Below are 21,525 nucleotides of genomic sequence, written 5' to 3'. Positions count from 1 at the left end.
ATGCCACATTAACTAACAAGGCTTACTTATAGATGGATGGACTACAAACGCCGATCAGGTGTAATATTATGAGGCTAATATTCTGTTGGTCTCCTTTTCGGTGCCAAAACGGCCCGGACCCACTGAGGCACGGACTCCACTTGACCACTTGAAGCTGTGCTGTGGAATCTGGTACCAAATTGTCACCAACAGATCCTTTAAGTCTTGTGAGTTCCGAGGTGGGGCCTCCATGGATCAGACTTGTTTGTCCAGCACATCCCACAGATGCTGAGCGTATGAACCACGTGCATCGGTGAGCCTTGGCCACCCGTGACACTATCACTGGTTCGCCACTCTTTCTGACTTCGACCACCTTCGGTAGATTCTAACCACTGCAGACTGGGAACACCCTACAAGAGCTGCAGTGTTGGAGATGCTCTGAAACAGCCATCTAGGCACCACAGTTTAGTCCTTATTAAACTCACTCAAATCCTTACAATTGTCCATTTCTCTTACTTTAAACACATCAATATTGAGGACAAAACGTTCACTTGCTCCCTAATATATCCCACCCATTAACAGGTGCCATGATGAAGAGATAATCAGTGTTGTTCACCTGTCAGCGGTCATTATGTTATGTTGTGTATTACTACTTTAAAGAAAAATGTCAAACATGACACAGCTATAGTCCTGCTGTTTGATTCCTGATTAAAGAACAGAGCCCCGTGAAGCCCCATTTAAACCATACAAAGATCATACATGAGCGGGCCATGTTTTAAACAAAGCCGAATTGAGATGCGTGGCACGATGCATTGCTCCCTCTCACTGCTTCTTTATTCTCTCCTCCCAGCTCACTCCTTCCCCTTCCCCTCCTCACCCTGACTAAATTCATGACTGGTGTGCAACCACTCTGGAGGAGAAATGAATTATACATCCTCTGCTAAGAGCATCTGAACAATGGTACAAGTAGACTAAATGGATGGACGGGTGAGAAGATGGTGAGAGGAGTTAGGCAAAGGGGGAGGACCACAGCAAACAGAAAGGACAGCCGCACTGGCCTGTCATTGTTTCTGTGGAAGAAGGGTGAGTGGATAGAGGGCTAAAAGATAGATTTTCTTTTCTCTCTCTCTTTTTTTTAAAATAGCAACAGTTGCTATAAATAGCACCATTACATTCTTCCCTCTCTCCTCGCTGACATGCGCCGTGAAAGCTTTGCGAGGGAAGAGAGATAGATGAGGGAGGATATCCGCCTCCATTCTCCCACTCCGTTCTTTTTCTATCAATGGAACTCGGTGTTGGGAAATGAGGAGAGAAAATGAATGGAGCACACTTACGTAGAATTGTTACCGAAAACTGCCATCGCTTCAAAGCCAAATGCATTTCTATTAGAGGAGGATAAAGTAAGAATTAGATTAGTCTTACGTAACTCTGGTTCTCTTAATTACTGTACATGACTTTTAAACGAGCAGCCATTATCAATTGAATCTGAAAAGGACCAACCAGCAGGAATCTGTTTGTATGCCTGCCATGAAAAATTGTAGGCACACTGAATAAACTGACTGCTATAATAAAAATTTTAAGGGTTTTGGACTTGACAAGTTCATGCCGACAAAAAAATATATACAGTGATTCAGATCATCAAACAAAGATTAGACAGAGATAACCTGATAAGCACAAAATGCACTGATTTCATATTTTAAGGGAAAGAACATTCAAACTCTTCTGGCCCTATGTGAGAAAGTAATTGCTCACTAAACCTAATAACTGCTTGTGTACAGTTGGCAACTGCAATCGAGCGCTGGCAATGAGTCTTTCACATCACTGTGGAGCAACCTTGGCCCACTCTTCCTTGCAGAACTGTTTTAATTTAGCCACATTGGAGGGTTTATGAGCATGAACAGCCCATTTAAGGTCATGCCAAAGCATCCCAATCAGAGGTCCTTGACTTTGACTGGGCTGCTTTGAGCCATTCGAGTGGACTTGCTGGTGTGTTTTTGGATCATTGTCCAAGCACTTGAGCTTCAGAGCACAAACTCATGGCTGAACAGTCTCCTTTAGGATTTTCTGGTGAAAGCAAAATTCATGGTTCCATTAAATTTGGCAAGTCATCCAGGCCATCCAGGTATCACACTACCACCACCATGTTTGACTGTTGATATGATGTTCTCTTTATGAAATGTTGTTGTGGTTTTACAACAGATCTAATGGGACTCAAAACCTTCAAAAAGCTAAACTTTTTCTCATCATTTCACAAAATGTTGTGGATATTCAAGATGTTTTTGTGACACAGGACTTAGTATCCTTTTTGGTCACCAGTGGTTTTCTTATTGGAACTCTCCCATTTGGGCCCAGTCATTTTATTTTTGTTGAATACTGAACACTGACTTTGTGAGGCCTGCAGTTCTTTAGATGTTGTTCTGGGGACTTTTGTGACCTCCTGGATTAATCATCAGTGCAGTCTTGGAGTCATTATATTCCTGAGAAGGTTTACAAATGGCTTAGAAATGTCTTTGCAATCACTTCCTCACTGATGTATGTCAATGATTTTGTGTCACTTCACACTTTTGAGATCGTTTACCCTGCTTCACTTTGTCAGACAGCTTCTATTTAAGTGATTTCTTGATTCATCAGGTCTGCCAGTAATCCGGCCAAGGCGTGGCTAGCATATGCATATGGAGTTTTGCATGCATTTTCTTTCCTTAACATTTATTTAGTCTAGAAGGCTTTTCGGGGCTGTTTGCAGAGAAGCCCAGTCATGTCATATTTGACCAGAAATAATCAGGATCTTTGTATTCTCAGACTGTGCACTCCTGAAGAGACAGGCAGCTGTGTCTTATCTTTGCCAGAAACTGAAGTCCAACTTCAGTGACCGCAGGGTAACCCCTCTCAGGCAGAAGTTCACAGACGTTGAAAAACTGGGATTCATAATTGAAAGAAACGACAACTGCAACAGCTGCAGCTTTTGTTCCATTTTAAATTTGGATCTACTGTTTTCAGTGTAATAGCAAAAAAAAAAAAAAGAAAGTCAAACAGTCTTTTTAAGTTTAATAAGTGTTTTACATCAATGTGGAGTCCTGTTCACATCCCCTCATACTTAAAAAAAAAAAAAGCATCTTGGTGACACTGCTGATACATTGGCCATGAATTGGCTCCTCTGCAGCACTATAGTGTTAAAGGTGCAACAAGCCGAATTTAGAACTACTCAATATTGCATCAGAGTACCAGTGAACACTGAGATTTGACACACCTCTTGAAATCCTACAGTAGAGCGTCAGCGCTGCAGTCCATGACTTCAAAGTTAGGTGATGTAACAAGACAGTAACCCAGACCACACCAGTAAATCAACAAGAAGTCATTCAGAATTCCCAGCGCTTTCCTTAACATTACTGAGATCCCATGGCATGACCTAAATCAGGACATCCTACAAATATCAACGAACTGAAACAGTAATGTCAGGTCCAAAAATAGCTTCTTATTTGAGTAAAGTCCCTGAGGCTGCTATAAAATGTCTAATAGAAGTTTTTGCTGCTAGAGCTGGTACAAAGAGTTACTAGATTCACATATTAACTTTCCTTTTTCAGCATTGTGAGTTATTACTAGGTGTATTCAATAAAGATGGAAATGACTGAAGTTAGTGTTTTGTTAGCTCAAATAATGTTTGAATAGCCTACAAATATGAATAAGATAAAGATCAGAATATTTTTTTAACTTCTTGAAAATATGTTTTGTGTGTATAAAAACAGTTAAAGTAAGCACAGTGTGGAAAACCAGTTTAAATAAAAAGCACTCAAGAAATTTATTGATGGTTGCAAATGTCACCAACTGCAGTTTAATAGAGAGCATTGGAGATCTCATGGAAAATTAGATATATCTAATGGGTAAGTCTGAATGTATTTATTAAGTGAATATTTAATATTTTACTGCATTGGACAGTTATTGGGTAAGATTTTAATTGATTAGTGTGATGCTTAATAGATAGGGACATTGTCTGTAGCTGTAATACAATCTGAAATGGTGTAATATTACATACAGTACTTTGCAAAAGAGCAATAGTTATTCAGGCTTTTATCTTTCACATTTTTTCTTTGGATGTTGTCCCCTTTCACTCATTTTTAGTCAAATCCTTATACTGATCCATTTTCAGAGATATATTTTTGGTTTCTTAAGCCACTTAACTCTGACCATTCAAATATAAAAAGGGCACCGAACTCAAGGGACGTACCAGACAATTTAGAAAACAACCCATTTTGAATTATATCATCAGACACTTTGTTGCAAGAAGCCTAACGCAAAAACACAATTTGTTCCCATTTCTTTAGACGAATCTATGAAAACTTCCAAAGATGGCAAAATATAACAAAAATAATGCAAAAATAACCTTATTTTTGCACTTAACTGTGATTCCCAGGAAGCTATTGGCCCAAAACATGGCATATCCTGGCATGCTGTACAGTCTGCTGTAAAAATTTTAGGAAAATGGACAAGTGGAGGAAAAAATAAGAAGTGGCAGACCTTAAAAACTATCTACAGCAGATAAACCGTATCTCAAAGTCATGTCCTTAACAAATGGGTAAAAGGGTACAGCGAAGACCAGACAGAACCTGAGAGACACATGTGATGCATCATCAGTTCATCCATATAATATTCACTGAAGCTCAAAAAAAGTGGAAGGTTGGGAAAGGAAATGGCGAGAAAAGACCGAGATATGCCAAATTACACAAGAACTGGACTGAAAATCTGGGACAACACATCTTATGGACTCATTAACCCAACTTAGAAATTTGTGGTGTAGAGTCGACCATCATCGTCAGAGGTCAGGAGAGATGTACAATAATGACTCTCTACAGCCATCTGTAAAACATGCTGTTATGGTTTGGGGCTGGATTCCAGCCTGTGGTGTTGGGGATCTTTTCAAAACTGATAGAATAATGAACACAGAAAACTATTCAATTCAGTCTTACTTACAGTATAAAGCACCAAAACACAGCAACAGGCGCTTCAAGGCACTTTAAACTGTAAGGTAAAGACATTCCAGTAATACACAGAAACCCCAACAATCAGACGACCACTTATAATCAGTCACTTGGTGACAGTGGGAAGGAAAAACTCCCTTTTAACAAGGGGCCGTCATCTTCTGCAGCTGGTTGGGAGTGAGGAGAGAAAGACAAAAAGACACATGTCTAAATACTGACTTCCATTAGAAACATTATGCTGTATTTCCATTTATGTTCGCACCATTCAGTAAAACACCGTATTCCCATTGTCCTACCAATTTATAAAAAAACGAGCGGTAGCTTAAGACTTGAACAGGACTGTATGTTGCATATTTACCCACTTAAACAACTGTGTAAATGGCATTCTTGTGCACTTAACGTTCAGACTCTTCCAGGGGTTTGGGTATTTTATGTTCAGAATTAAATTGGAGATATTTAAATATAAATGCAGTCCCCCAGCCCACTGCATCAGCTGTACAACGTGGTTGTAGCCTGACATTTATGGTTTTTCTTCATGCAAAAAAAGCTTTCAATAAATCTAATGACTGAATGACCAAGTGAATTCCTATAATTGAACACTTAACTGAGCTAACAGAGGGTGAGATGATTTAAATATGTACCGAGGCCGATGTGTTTCCCTATCTCCTCATAAAACTACACCCATGCAAGAAACCCAGTGGAAAGAAAAAGCACATTTCCAAGAGGGGAAATGGAAGAAGCCAGACAGCAAATTTCTGCACTAACTTTAGAGCCAGTGTTTCACAGCACGAGCTGGTTCAAAGTGAAACCAGTAGTGGGTCCATAATCAAAAGTGATGTTTGCTCTGTGTGGACGCTCACGCTCATAGTGATCTCTTTCTCTTTGGCTGACTCCCAGGGTGTAGCAGAATGAAATGTTTGTGAATAGAATCAACTGTTATGACCCAGAAACAAAGCCTAGAGAAAGAGGCCAGGGCGAGCCAGATGACTGGAGACTGTACAAACTGCTGCTTTGAGACCTTGAGTTTGTTTTTTTCCTGCTTCCAGAACTTTTAGTGAAACAAGTTAATATGTAATAAGCTAACAGTCATGTACACAGGACAGGAAGGACGTGGGTGCCTTCATTCCAGAGCAATTGCGCCAGCAGACACTCTAGGGGAATTTGAAGAGGTTTTCTGGCACCCAAACTAGCAGGATGTAGAGAACATGGCATTTCAGTCAACTGCGCAGCTGTGACTCTTTTTATATGTTAACGGTAGCTTAGAGCTGAATCAGAAATCAGTCTCTGTCACATGGCTGGAAACATGCAAAACTCTACATCTAAAATAACTAAGGCATTTGGGAGTAAATGTGCGGATTTGCACATATTTTCCAGGCACATCGTCAGTTGCCCCCATCTGTTATCTCTCTCCTGTTAGCTCCCACACGTTCATGTGTGCCCAGGCGAACACTGCATGCATTCAGAGTGATGTGCAGACGTTACACAACCCTGCATGTATATATGCAGACAAAGACGTACGCACAAGCTGTGAAGACACCTTCCAAACACTGTGTGCGTTTGTAATTCTCGCCCAGTCTGCTCGGAGAAAGTGAGCAAACCTAGCAAATCTACTTGTGGTGTCCATCCTCTGCTTTCCAAATTAGAAAAGAAAATGTGAGAAGAGTGTGTAAACGTGTGAGAGGAGTGTGTCTGCTCAGTTGTCTGCCCCCGAGGACCTTGGAAAGAGCATCTCCATCAGTCAGGGACAGCAGACAGTTATATCCTTGTTACATGCTAACTAAAGTACTAATTAGAATGTATCTGAAAACTAGAAGGCGACAGGAAATGAACCTCATGGCCTCCGGTATCGGATGTTCTGGACAGGAGCCTGTAGAATAAACTCGCTGCCCAGAGAGACAAAAGAAAGTTACATGTACGTGATCGCTTTACTTATTCTTTTGCAAAGCTCTTTAAGATTAAAAAGGATTTCAAAGGCTCTTCTATCAGAATTAAACAAGATCAAGATATTCTTTGAGTTTGACAACCATATGTACAATTTAAGCATTTTCTGCTCAGTAACAAAATTTAATTGGCAGTGTTTAATAAGAGACTGCAGCAAGTTTGTTAAAAGTATTTAAAGTGCCTTACAGAAGAGGTGCTGCTGCTTTGAGTAGAAGGAGAACACATGGTTATGTAAACCATTTGCTCTGTGGTATTTGACTTCAAGCTGTGCATAGTTTAGGTTTTTATGCTTCTGAACACTGAAAAAGTAGGGCACCCTTCTTTTACACTAACTGATCCATGAGTTATTAATACACCTACTGTTAAAGCCTTCCCCGGCTACATTAACATTCATGAGCTGCCTCTGCAATCTGGGACTCAGGTGAGCTCAGGTAACAGTCACAGAACATGACGTTCAGTGGGTCAGCTCTGTTGTTGTCATCACCAGATTTGAAGTCAAACATGCCCCTTTTCTGCACACTTGAAATTGAATCAGCTCACTTAAGTTTTTGTGGCAGAAGAAACAAAAAAACTAGTGGAGTGGTCTACAATATTTGAGGAGTCCAAATATAAATGCTCGCTTTAATTTTTATTTCACGAAAAGACAAAAATGTGATGATAAAGTCAAAACTGTGCCCATGCCACAAACAACTACCCACTATCTCTATCGGAAGATCAGCTCTTTCTGCAAGCATCATGACAATATGCTTAACTCTGTTACACAATAATGCACAACCCTGGACCCCGGTTGATGTTAATGCCGAGTGCATGCCGACCAACAACAAGCCGCCAGAGCCTGACCTTCAACAGGTAGCAAAATCAATGATCAGCAGTTAGACCTGCAGCATCCAAAAGGATCGCTGTGCGCACGAGATTTTTCTGTAAAGTGCTGCGATGTGCTTTTGCCAACTTTTTGTCAGTTTGTTAATACTCCTGTGCCTTCATTAGAACAGAGATTTGTGCCAGTGTGTACACAGGTGGCCTAAGGCTCATATTGTTAAATCTCAAATATGCAACAGTGCATCAGAAGCAGAGTATTGCTAAAGTAATGCAAAAGTAATATGCCCCATGGTGCAATGCATTTTACATTTTACATACATACATGTTTGTTTTTCCCGTTTGTGAGCAGGTAGGTGCGCCAAGGATTAAGATCAGGCTGACTGTGCATGGAAACACGAGCGCGAAATGTTACATTTAGGTTCAGTGGCTTCAGTGATTCGGTTAAGCAGTAAAAAGTTATAATATGTAAGATTTCCACATTTATATGTCAGTGATTTTTTTTTAGTTAGCAACAGTGCTGTCCCCAAGAAGCTATCAGGTTTTGGGCTCCTTTGATCACAAAATACTGTTTATACATTTTTCCGGAGATGACTCGAGAGGGTTTCAGGAGGAGGGCCGGTTACAGAAAAAAGTTGGTAAATCCTGCAATAAAGTCATTAAATCGGACACAGTAACCAGAGTGGAGAATGAGCTTCCAAGCTTAAATTGTAGCTACATATGTCCACATTTTATAAAAGAATATCAGAATATTCTGATATGAAAAATTGAACATCTATGCAACAAAAACAAAACAAAAAAAAAATATTTGGGGATTTCCCTAATAGCAATCAACATTTCATTAGTAACCTGTGGCTGTTTAATTAGACTGAAATGACACAATATGAAAACATCTTAAACAATTAGAGCACAATAATTAAGGATTTTTAAGATTGATGCAGATATTTTCATCCGTATATCCATTTTCTCCCACATATCCAATTCAGGATTGTGGTGGCGCTGGAACTTATCCCAGGGTAAAAGGCGTGGTAGACCCTGGACAGGTTGCCATTCTGTCGGCAGGCTAACTTAGACACACACAAAATCCACACAGAAAGGCACCAGCCAGGTGGTGGATTCAAATTCTTCTTGCTGTGAGGCAACAGTGCTAACGACTGTTCCACGGTGCTGCTCCAGTACTGATTTTATTTTTTCCCTTTCAGACACACGAAACATTGGTTAGTAAGGAGTTATTTAAGAGTTCTTACTGGGGAAAATATGACAATGGAGTTGAATTACTTGTTTACGCTCTAAACATTAACACTAATTACAGTTGCAGAGTGCCCTCTGTTGGACAAACTATGTAATATCAACACTCCTAACATGGTTGAAGGGTGTTTCTCATATCTATTCCTTATTTCTTAAATTTATCAGTCATTTTAATGCAAATATATCGAAAATATTGTCTTATTTTCTGGGGGAGCCCAGAGATCAATTAACAGATGTCCATAAGCAGCGGTGAGGTCAACAACTACGCTACTTCGTGATTTCATTTCAATATGCTTTTTGTTATTTTTGTGATCAAGAGAGCCCCATGCAGCTTAATTTATAAACTGTGCATTTAATACGTAGAAAGCAAAGAGAGAATCTCACTACTCTGAAATGATTAGATGGGATTTTAAACAGGATACTCAGACGACTAAGTCAGCCTTAAAAGAAGCTTTTTGGAATCGTTGCCATTAATTTTGCTCATGCACACTCATAAGGCTGTGGTTATGTTCATATGTCAGCTGCTGAGACAATGAGGATTGACTGCATGACTAACTATCAAAGTGAAACCATGTAATGAGTTAGCCAGCCAGCTAGACTCTACGGGCTCTTAATTCACCCTGACATCCCATCAAAAGTTAACTGCATTCAAACTTCATAGACTGCCTTCTACAACCCCAGGGCTCCATCAGCCATGGCTGCTTGGGACTGTGTCAAGCAGGCGCAGATGTGCTCAGCTTTGAATATTTCTTAGGTGAAGAGTGTGAGGGAGGATAAAAAGAGAGAGAGAATGATGGATTGAGAGACGGTGGAAAAAAAAAAAAGTTGGACGGTGACTTAAAGTAAAAATCCGAAAGACAGACACAATGAGTCAAGTGAGACAGAGCTGGAAAGAAAAAGACAGACCGAACTGACCCACTTTGCAAATACATATGAGCTAAATATAACTGCTTTTCACTTTGGCTTGCTGTGATGCTGCTTTATGCCTGTATTCCAGGCATAAAGCTGTTAGCATGCTCTGCTTCAAAGGCAGACAGTAAAAGGGTGAAAAAATAGAGTGTCTTAATTTAGAACTGAGTAACAACTATTAATATTTAATGAAACTCAAACTTCCTCCATTTGCCCAAAACAACAGAAACTATTACATATTAATATCAAAAGTTTTTGACTCAAATCTCATCAGTTACCAGGTACGGTATACAAGACATGCTTTGAACCTTTCACTTGTTTTATTTGAAGAAGTTTGAAGCTGCTTTACCAATATAGCAATCCTAGACATCGTATATGTTTATATGTGTAATATATTTCAATATCAACTAGCTTTTACTGCCTTAAGATACACGTAATGCTTACAATGCAGAGTCATGATTCGGTATCACAGTGTCACTTCAAAAAGCAGAATTCATATAGAGACACAAACTGTTTACATTCTTCTGCTTTAAGGAGGGACCGGCTGATTAAACAGCCATCAGGCATGATGTGACCAATGCAATTTCTCCATTAGTTCCAGTCATATTCGATCAAGCCATGGTTGGTCAACCAACATGGTAATGAAAGAAACCCAAAACTACAGCTCTGTGTGGCCATATGTTAACTTGACAGAATGACTGTATGTAGGCCTCACGCCGCGCGGCACTCATACAGTTTACTATGCAGATATTAAAGACAACCCAAGAAACAAAACTAGATAGAAGATTTAAATACTGGAAAGGCGCACGAGAAAAAGTCTGTCCTTCTGATTCTATGGTACAACACCACCTCTACCCACCTTTGCCAAACACTTTGACAGCCTGATGTTCATATCCACTTCCCTGGAGCCTATCCCAGCTGGGCACAACCTGGACAGGTCGCCAGTCTGTCGCAGGGCTAACACATAGACAGGAGACAACCAGCCACACTCACATTCACTCCTGCTTTCACATCTATGGGCAATTTAGAGTTTCCAATTAACCTACTAACCCCACCAACTGCATGTCTTTGGACTGTGGGAGGAAGCCGTAGTACCCGGGGAGAACCCACGCAAACACAGGGAGAACATGCAAACTCCACACAGAGAGACCCCGGCCTGATGGTGGAATTGAACTCACGACTTTCTTGCTATGAGGCAACAGTGCTAACCACTGGATTTTAGTCCTTTAATTGATAATTATAGGATATTATATCTAACCTATTAAAAAAAAAAACTATTTGAATTTCCCACTGTAAGGCACATCTAAAAGTGCTCCCCTGATGTTTTCAGCAATGAGCTCATTGTACCCCAGCACACTGCTGTTCTTCAACGGCCTGATTAAATTAGTAGTGATCTAATTAGCTCTGTTGCCACCCCCCTGAAAAACACTTCAACTGAATTACAATTAACATTTTGTCCATTTTTGGCCTTCACTGTGGAGTACTGCTGTAAGTGGAGGATGCGTTTCTGTTACCATCTGCCTTTGCTCATATAGTTTAACAGAGTACTTCTGAAAGTACAACTACTAGAAAAGTTGCATTTTAAAAATGTAATTTTACAGTTATCCATATTGTTATGGGCCATATTCACACACACTTCCTAACTGAACCAAAGCTCCTGTTTATTCCACCTTAAGAGAACTTTAAAGAATCAGCTTCACAGCACTAAAAACGCCACATAACGATTTTCTTCACCTGACAATGACTCTCCATCTGTGCCCACTATATCATCAGTGACACCCAAACTCTCAGATCAGCAGCTTCAATCAGTCAGCAGAATGGAGCGCAGATGACTTCATGGTCACCAGGGACTGAAGCTGACACAAAGCCAAGTTTTTGCACTTGACACACCGGGGTGCCAAATATTCACAAAAAGCAGAAAGGGCATCCTTTTGGAAAGAGACGAGAAGTGCACAAAGGGCCGGGAGCGCTTTGCAAGGATGAAATAAGCAAAGAATGACTGGAACATTCAGCAAAATTTGTCTCCTCCCCTGGGCTTAATTTCCCTGATGGTCACACTTCATAAAGGTCGATAAAGTTACTGTATACAGTAAATTTTGTTCTGCCCTGTTTTGCGGTACGGACAAGAACCCATGCAATCAGCCAGGTATTTTTACAATGCATTTTTAAGAATGCCTTCACAGAGGTTAGACAGAAGCTATCTGCATAAAACAACATTATTGTCTTCATTAATTTGCATATTCATCACTTCTAAATGTGGAAAATTTACACTTTTTCTCCCTTTCATCGCTATAATTCTGAGAACAGAATTAGCATATGGCTCATGATTCAAGTTGATTGAGCTGTACCATGAAGCATCCCGAGGCTACAGATGAAACTTTAAATACAATGAGAGGGAAGTATTAATGCAGGTGTGATAGGAATAGATGAATAGAACAAAAACTACAATTTGTAATGGTGCTTTTAAATTAGAGAGCTGGTTAATGGTTACATCATTTTACATCATTTTTTTCAAATGATAAGGATGTAGTTTTGTAGAACGACTTTTGTTATTCTTCAATCATCTGTACATACATTGTGTTAAACAATGTAGTTTGAAAAGTGACACTAGGCATGCAAATTTTTTTTTATGTATTTATTAAGTGCAATTAGGATATTTGTTTTGGATCTATGGTACTGATGTACCCTTTAAACTTCTAAAGCAAATCAAGTTGTTCCTGCAACAAGAAACAATATTAACACACATCCACATTTTCTTCATAAGATGCAGGCTTAATATCTTAACTAATATAGTATTTCTACCAAGTGAAAATAGGCTTATTTGTTATTAATATACTTAAATGAAAGATGCCAATTGTACCTTTTGATGTAAAGTGAGCCAAACAGTACCTAGTTAATGTCAAACCCATGCTATGGAAGTCACCAGAATCAATATTTTCAATTTATATACTGTAGGCACAGTATGCTGCTCATGTACAAATGCTGCAGTTCTTCCAGAACTACCAGGGGCATCATATGCCTCCAAGTGTTTTAGTCTGCTGAAGAAAAGAAGAGGAAAAAGAGGACACCCAGAAGCAGCTAGCACAGCTGCTCTGACTATATGATAAGAATAGCATAGTTGGGTATGGTACTTTGCGCTTCAGGTGGATAGCCAAGGGGTGATGCTCTCTGGCTTATTTCAGACCAAGCGAAAGAATACTTCCAATTTAGCAAAGCACCTAAAAGATCAGCATACAAAACTTAATAAAGAATTCAAGGTGAATGAATTTCAATTTAACATCAATTCAAAGTATTATCCTTCTTATGTTACCATTTTTTAGACAGATGTCCCTGTAGGCCAAATTGTTTGCAATGGTTTACATGAATTAGCGTTAATATTGTATATGCAAAATATAATGTTGACATTTCAAATAAACAGTCTGTCACCAGCATTTGGGTACATGGAATATTCACTTTGTAGGAATAGAAAATAGTGTAATTTTGCTGGTACTGGTACCAACTACTACATCCCATGGTATCACAGCATCCCTAGCTCACACGTTAGTGTCACTTTGGTTTGGTTTGTTGTGCACCTCTTGATTTTGTAACATGGTCAGGTGGAAGACATGAGTGTGTCTATACTCAGTACAGGAGCTCAAAGATTCCCAGAGGACTGAGAGCAAGATGCTGCAATAGTCTTTAAACATGAGAAAAAACTCTACAAGCACACCCAGTCACACCCATGCAACAACAGTAAGCCAAACTTTAGCCCACTTTCCCTACTAAATCAGTCTTTTTCTTTAGGTTGAATACGTCTACATATCTTGATTTGGCACACATTTTTAAACCAGATACCTTTCCGACATAACCCTCTGCATTTATGTCTCCCCCTGGTCTCAAACAAGTGGCTTTTAGATGTTAGCTGAATTTATCAACCACTACACTGCCGAGGTACTACCAAGAAATCAAAATAAGAAAAGGCATTAAGAAAACATACCATATTTTATTAGTTTAACATTAAAGTCATTGCCTTTTTTTCTGTGTTTTTTAATTGGTCCTTTTACTTGTACAGAACACGTTCTAGTAAAACTGAGGGAATATAAACTAGTGCTGCGGAAAAAGAAAGTGTCCAGACCAGACACACTTGGCCTTTCCTTCTCCTGGATTTCTTTCTCTCAAGCTGACAGTCAGAGACAGCAATGCAAGCTGAGCCAGCTAAAGCACTCAGACCAGGGACAGGTCCAATAGAATTGTAATGAATAACCCATTGACATTTGTTAGACAGACTCTTTCAGGTACTTGCCCTTTACATCAATCCATGGAAGTAGTGGAAATCTCTGCAAGTCTGTTAATGAGAAAGTCTCCTTTGTGCACGTTGCTTGAGGGCATGTTTGTGCCTACCAATACTTTAATTTTCTATTTTTAATTTTGCTTATCTCTTATGCTAAACTCCAGGCAGCAGCACTTTAGTATGGTACATCAAACATGGCTGTAGGCCTACCTAAAGGAGGACGATTGCACAACACTGCTCTCCCTCGACATTTGCTGCATCCGCTTCTGTCATCTTAATCCTATTCCTGCTGAGTAAGGTTTGAAAGATCCTCGTCCGATGTAGTAGCTCCTTATTAAATTGACTAAGATGTAATCCCATTCCACTGACTCAAATAAACATGTTTATTCTCCTAATTCTATTCCTGGGCTAGATCCGGGGGAAGGATTTGAAATGAGTTTTCTGAATGGGTGCACAGACAGGCAGAGCAGGGCAGGGCAGATCAAGGAGGCTGGATGTATAGAGGCAAATAGAAAGAAGGGAAATGAACAACCTCAGCCACAGGGGTAAACACTACTGCGACTAGACTTGGGGTCCAGCTCTTGCCGCTTTCTATATGTGTGTACATGCACACGTCCACATAATTCATGGTCCTGACACATGTTAGCCTTTTAGTAGCTTGCCTGGTTAAATTATAATGACGTTAGCACTGGAAAAATGTAGAGCCTCTGTCATGCTGATAATAACAATGAATGCTGGCGGCTGAATGATTAAGACGTTTACTATGTGGTGTTCTCACCCTGATTGCGCTACCGGATCGCTACCAGATATAATCAAATTTTGTAGGAGACACAGCTGCTATGCTGTCCTACAAAAATTAAAATCTACCCAAGATTATCTTAAAACTGAGTTATCTTATAAAACAGTTTCAGCATGGGCAAGTTGCAAGTGAGGGAATAAAACATCACCTAGCAGGTCTGAAGGGTTAATCAGATACACTGGAATGTTATCACAGCTACACTGACTTGCTGCTCTGAACAGATGCTTGCAAACAACAGATTTTAAAAAATGCTGTAACATAAATAAAACAAGCTAATCTACTTGAGCTTATTCGATTTAGTTGTGTTAGGGTATGTGGAAAATGTTAAGCAAGATTTAATTTGCTTAATAACCCTGTTATTGTTTTGGTTTGCAAGAGTCCTCCTGCATTGGCGACCGCCGGTACCAACACTTTCAGTTTGACACTATTCTATTTTTGGTCCCAACATGGCCTTAAGGCACCAATGTCTTCTATCAGAACTGCTGTTCAGAAGTGCTCACACCTTTCTGATGTGGGTGCGTGTGACCATTTCTGTAAAGTTCCCAAACCAACAGTCCAACATTAACACCCACGCATCTACTCCCTCGTGCTTCATACCCAAAGTGAGCCAGCATTTAAACTTCTCTCTTCGCGTCTCTTCTTTCATTTGAAACATAATTTCTGTCACATAAATAAATGAGTCAGACACTAATACACTATTATACTCATATTTTAACAGTACTGCGTCCCTACCCTCCATACGATGGTTAGCTTCACACTCAGTCATTGTACCAGTACATTTATGATACAACCTTTAGTCAGCAGAACGCTAAAATTAATTTCCCCCATTAAGTCATGACTTTGTTTACATAAGCTGTTATGAAGCAAGATCACTTGATGTCTCCATCTGTGCTAAGGGCCCCAGGTGAAATTATCTTAAGCTACGTCACTAAGGATCCTGTGTCAAGTTTCTGGAGTATAACCTCAGTGCCTATCAAATTAACTATGTGTCAGAATAGACATCCCAGAGATGCACTGATCAACCAGCCAGGTACCAGAATCTGACAATTTCCAGCAGTCTTGGCTTTGACCAGTGACCGGTCAGTTAGCCTCATGTATGTCAGATGAGATGGTTGGTTTCATGCAATAGCAAGCAAATAGTCATGCACATACTTACTGCCATGCTATAAGCAGCATGCATGACGGCTGTGGCCAGTACTCAGTCTGAGTGTAGAATACACAAAGTTTGCCAAAGTAAACCAAGGGGGAACCCTAAGTATGAAAATCTTCCTAAAATCAAACCTAAGCTGAACATGTCCAGTTTGAAGAAGCTAACAAAGCCAAAGTGGCTAAAGCTAAAGCTATTCAGACGCAAAGCTAGCCACCAGCTAGCAGCCTCAATATGAGCGAACGATCAAAGCGAAAAAGAGAAACGGGTGAATGTTTTGTTACCTAAGTTATTCTGCAAAATTGAGTAAGTACCTGTGATTAGTTTTGTTATATGACTGCTGCATGTGCTTATTTTCTTAAGGTAAAATATATCAGCAGGTAAAGGTTCATCTTCAGTTAATTACAGTATATGTAGCTCTTTCCAGTAGCACAGCACATTATATTTAGTTGCTTCACCGAGAGAAGATCCTAAAATTTTGCTAACAACATTTTGCATTGAGGAAATGTTGACTTTTGCTCACATTCTGTTATGTCAGTTAAAGATCTATGAAAGAAAAATATGAATTGTTAAAAAGTTAAAACATCATCGGAAGATCACTCAGAAAAAAATTACTGGAAATTGGAATGGGACAAGAAAATTGCAATCAATACACATGTACATCAATCTCTAAGTTGTTCTGAGCAATCAACACACCCTCACTTACTCAGAATCTAATGTGTCAAAGAGTGTATCAGAAACATGACCATCTTCTTTCTCAGATTTCACTTTTTTCATCTAGACTAGACTTTTTTCTAGAATTTTTTATGCTAACAAAAAAAGCAGTGCTTGTACAAGAAAACAGTGGCTCCTAAACAGATCATTTAAAAGAAGCTATAATCAAATTTCACACCATTTAAAAGACCCTAATTAAACCTTCCTCTCGAGTGTAAAGTAAACTATTTGCCGGCTTATCATTAAAGAGCATTGCAAACATTTGTGCTTCCTTTGTTATTTTGTGTAAACTGAATCGGCTAAGCACAGCTAATCAAAAGTGCCTTTCAAAGTAAAGCTCAGTGGGGTCCTGGGGTGGCAGTCTCGAAAGCCCTCATTTCCCAAAGAGCTTTTTTGTCCTCTCATAGCTTATAAATTATTAAATATCTGACCTATATTCTCTGTCTTGGAAGGGTTGGTGGAGAACTGGAACAGAACACAGTGACACAGCAGAGTTGTTGTGATGTTTTTTTGTTTTTTCATCACATCTCAAATTAAAAGTGATGATGCTGCCGCAAGCTTTGTCCCACCCGCGGGGACAGTTTAGCAATAACTGCAGAGAAAATAATGGTTTTAATTAGATCTGATCTAAAAAAAAAAGAAAAAAAAGAGGCATTTTTAGCCAACTGTGGCAAATTTAGAAGTAGAGATCAGTGAGCATAGGAAACCAAAACAGGAAGGAGAAATAACAAAAGCAGGACATATAATTTAATATACCTGCACTGTATGCAAACCTTACTTTTATTTTCTGTTTGATTGTTTAATACGGCGGTCCCCAACCCACGGTCCGTGAGTCGTTTGGTACCGGGCTGCAAGAGTTGAGGCTCGGGTGTCAAATTGATGGTTTTCAGGGGGTTTTATTGGTTTTTATCGTTATTTTTTTAAGCGTTTTTATCGTTAATTCGGTTTCCCTGGGTCTTTTCCTGTGTGTTATGAATCAATTGTATTTATTTTTTGGTACTGGTACTGGTTTTGTTTTGTTGTATTTATCCGCGACACCTTAAAAGCAGGTCCGTGAAAATATTGTCAGACATAAACCGGTCCATGGCCAAAAAAGGTTGGGGATCGCTGGTTTAATTTATAAAATGCTCAAATAGAACCCTGACCAATATAACTTTTCTGTTTTAAAAATAACAAAACACAAAAAATCATGGAAAATCTCTTGTATTCAAAAAAAAAAAAAAAAAGACAAATAGTCACTGATTAATTTTGCAACAATAAACTATTTCATTTGACAGGTGATTTGACTATAGAGAGCTTGGACTCAAAAAGGTTTAGTGCCCTTTGCTTAGCAAATATAACACAACAGCAAATAAAAACATACTATGTCATAAAAACATCTACAAAGTCTTACCGGTACTTAATTAAAAGTTTAGAATCACAAGGAGAAAACTGAGCTAAAAGCATCAAAATTAAAACTACTCAACTGCAAAAATACATCCTTGTGAGTGTTATTAAAAACAGGAAGTGGCGCTCGTTTATGTGTCCTTACAGATTAAACATTTAATCGTTAGTTATTATTCATCCCTGGCTCTGTTCCACAGCCTGTTTTTTGTCCTGTCTCCCTGCCCCTCACTCCACGGCCACACCTCTCTGGAGGTTTCTTCCTGTTAAAAGCCAAAAGCTTGCTCATGTGATTGTTGAGTGTGCCTCTCTCTTAATGTAGAAGCGAATATTGTTGTGATTTGGTGCGATATAAATGACACTGAACTGAATTCAATTATAATTATAGAGTTGAAGTGTGTGCCTCTGTGGTTACTCACATAAATATGTGGGATGATTAATCAAGTAATCTAAGCAAATCTGCACTCATGTTTTGATGTTGGACTGAATCTTTGCTTTACTGTCAGGTGCTGAACTATTTTACTTCTTTGGGCCTTGAAATAAAGTGTGAATTTAATTTTAGGATCATGCAATTCTAGATAACTGAAACATTACAAGACACTCTAACCAAAACCCGAAGCTGTAGCCCACTCAGGTATCACACACCCAAAGCCTCCTAAGTTCAATGTAAGATCCTTTTTCTATGTCTTTTATAATGTGAAAAATACAGCTGTCAGATGAAAGTAAACATTTCCCTCTTAAATTTAAGGAAAAAGTGAATCAGTAAGAGAATACCATATTACTTTCTTCTACTCCGAGTCACAGTATTTCTGTAGCATCAGTACATTTTACCTTCAGCATAAGGCTCCGCAGGATGTTTCTGACAGCTTTGGAAAAGTTTGTGCGAGCTTGGTTTGTGTGTGTGTGATTTTCTTTCAGATTGTGGCTGTTGCAGCTTCAGTGAATAGGGACGTGACTCATAATTCATCTCTGTGAGTGACACAAGTAAATGAATCGTGTTCGAATGCAAAGATTTATTCCATAGCTGCATGAACTGCTCAAGCCTTAAGTGGTGACATTTTGTTAGACTATCTCCTATAGAGGTGCCAATCCTGTAAGATGATTTTGGGAGCATTAAATCATTTCATGGGAAAAATGAAGTGATGTCATGACTTTTAGCTGTGGTGTGGCTGAGGACTGATGCTATTGCTCCTTGAAGAAATGGTTGAAACTGGACAACAGACAAACTACGCAGCTTTGGAACAAAGAGTGCATCTGCAGACAGCCTTGCTCTTACAGCTTTGAATGATGAATCTCAAGAGGTGCATGAATGAAACTATACAGGGGAATATTCTGGAAAGGTTGTATCTAAGATGCTTTGAAACAGATGACGTCTCTATACCTGTTGTTCAGCTATCTGCCCTATTAAGATGCAATATCATCGGAGCAGTAAAGACACAACTTCGTGGCTGCAACATTTCTCGACTGGGGGCCAAACACAGAGCTTGAGAATGTTTAAAGCGGCCTTGAACCTTACAATAGGTTTAACCAATGAGGGGAGAAGTATGATCAAAGGCTCTAGGGGCAAGCACAAATGCTTCACTAAAATCTTAAACAGGACCTTAACATTAGAGAAAATGAAGGGAACAGCAGTCAGACAGCATTTATCTCATCTCGCTGTTTAATCTGTGCTATCAATGCCACTACACATACATCCTGGACAAAACAAAAAAACCCGTATCCTCACTAAGATAACTTAAACCAAAGAAAACAAGAGAGACTGGTTCAGGTCAGACAATACACAGACATGGCTGTGCACACAAACGTCCCACATAAAAAACCTGATCTTGGCTATGCAAGCGCTTCGAAATGTCATACCAAACATACCTGCGTGGGGAAATACACAAACAAAGGACTGGAGAAGCCCTCTCAAGCGAGAGAGCTGGCTGCACTCAATGCGTTTAAAGCATGCCTCTGACATACCTCTCATTGGATTCTGGATCCACAGGATGCCTCCGATAAGGTGAGGAGACTGGCCGAGCATTGTGACTCACTGACTGCCACTTCCCTCACCTCAAACGTCCGGAGCGAGCACCTTAACTAACTGTGTATTGACACTCACGGGGAGAGGCAGGTGACCACCCCTGTCCACATGCCACACCACCTGCTGACAGGCGAGCAGCCTCTAAGAGACTGTTCTTGTGGAACAGGTTGAGCGCTCACACGGCGCGCTGTTGCATCACGAAAAAGACCCGTGAATAAATCCTAGCAGAGATGGGTTTATCTTATGTTCTCTCATAAAAGTGATTCAGAATCCTCCAGAGAAAATGCCGAGGCGACCGTGTCAAAGGACTTCGGCGATCCTCGGTCGCAGACCTGTTAACCGGGGCTCCAATCGCAGAGCAACGTCGAGGCGCACAGGCTGCCACAATGTAAATACAGAAAGAGGCTGCGCGTTAACACGAGGCTTTATGGTGTGTGATCATGGATCAGCACTCTGAATACCAGCCGTACATTGATTCAATTGTACAGCGTAATAATAGGCTCGGAGAAGATGACCAAAACGGCGCATCTAACGCTGACAGAGCAGAGGCTACAACATCACCCAATCACAGCCTTTCACAGCTGACCTGACTGTGTCTTGGCTGAATCGTGTAAATCCTTTCATATGATAACTATACTATTGTATGCAATATTAGAAAGGACACAAAAAACCTGACACGCCGGTGTGGGCAGCGCATTGTGAGGCGCCTTACCTTCCACGGCCATGGTGCTACTCCACAGATTTGGGCATCACTCGCAAAGGGGAGCAGACGAAATGTAAAAGTCAACGCTCGCTCATTGTACCTTGTTTGGTGTGTTATCACCACTTTGCTGCGGGCAAGCCGGAGCGCACAGCTGCTGCCGCGCCTTAAAGGATTCTGGGAAGTGTAGGCTCAGCGCTTACTGGAAGGAAGAGGAAGTTTCCTGGGTTTTGCAGAGAAAGCAGTTTTAGCCGTAGCTGGAAACAGCGAGGCAAATGTCTGTGTACGCAGCACATTTCAACGCAATTAAATCAAAGTCTGCAGGACAGAACACACACACACACACACAAGTTAAAAAAAAAAGAATAAAAAATTAGCTTGCATATTATGTGAGAGAAAGCACACCCACTGGATCTAGATTTTAAGCTTGGTACAATTACACAATGGAAGCCAGGAGCTGACATATAAGATAAATCCTGTTGTCTACGCAGGAGAAATAATTTGCTTCCTCCTTTTAACTAATTAGGTCTTTGGTCAGTAGTTCATGAGCCAAATGTTTGAACACAATCCCACCACTTTGTTACTGTAGCAGCTAGAGAACAATCAAGAGTTAATTTCACTGA

The 21,525-nt window shown here is 39.9% G+C and overlaps 1 protein-coding gene across 1 annotated transcript in view; it reads right to left on the bottom strand.

The window, feature by feature from the left end:
• samd12 (sterile alpha motif domain containing 12) overlaps positions 1-20,933 on the bottom strand; it is a 135,487-nt gene extending 114,554 nt beyond the window's left edge. The window contains exon 1 of the mRNA XM_085346886.1: positions 20,915-20,933. Within this exon, the coding sequence (XP_085203012.1) occupies positions 20,915-20,927 (13 nt within the window). The 5' untranslated portion in view covers positions 20,928-20,933. The remainder of the gene's footprint in view (positions 1-20,914) is intronic.
• Positions 20,934-21,525: the final 592 nt, after the last annotated feature.

The sequence above is a fragment of the Diplotaxodon limnothrissa genome, linkage group LG22 (genome assembly GCF_057381915.1).
Source record: "Diplotaxodon limnothrissa isolate DT_005_m linkage group LG22, D_limnothrissa_male_GT1.1, whole genome shotgun sequence".
Lineage (NCBI taxonomy): Eukaryota > Metazoa > Chordata > Actinopteri > Cichliformes > Cichlidae > Diplotaxodon > Diplotaxodon limnothrissa.
This window is presented reverse-complemented; position numbering and strand designations above follow the sequence as displayed.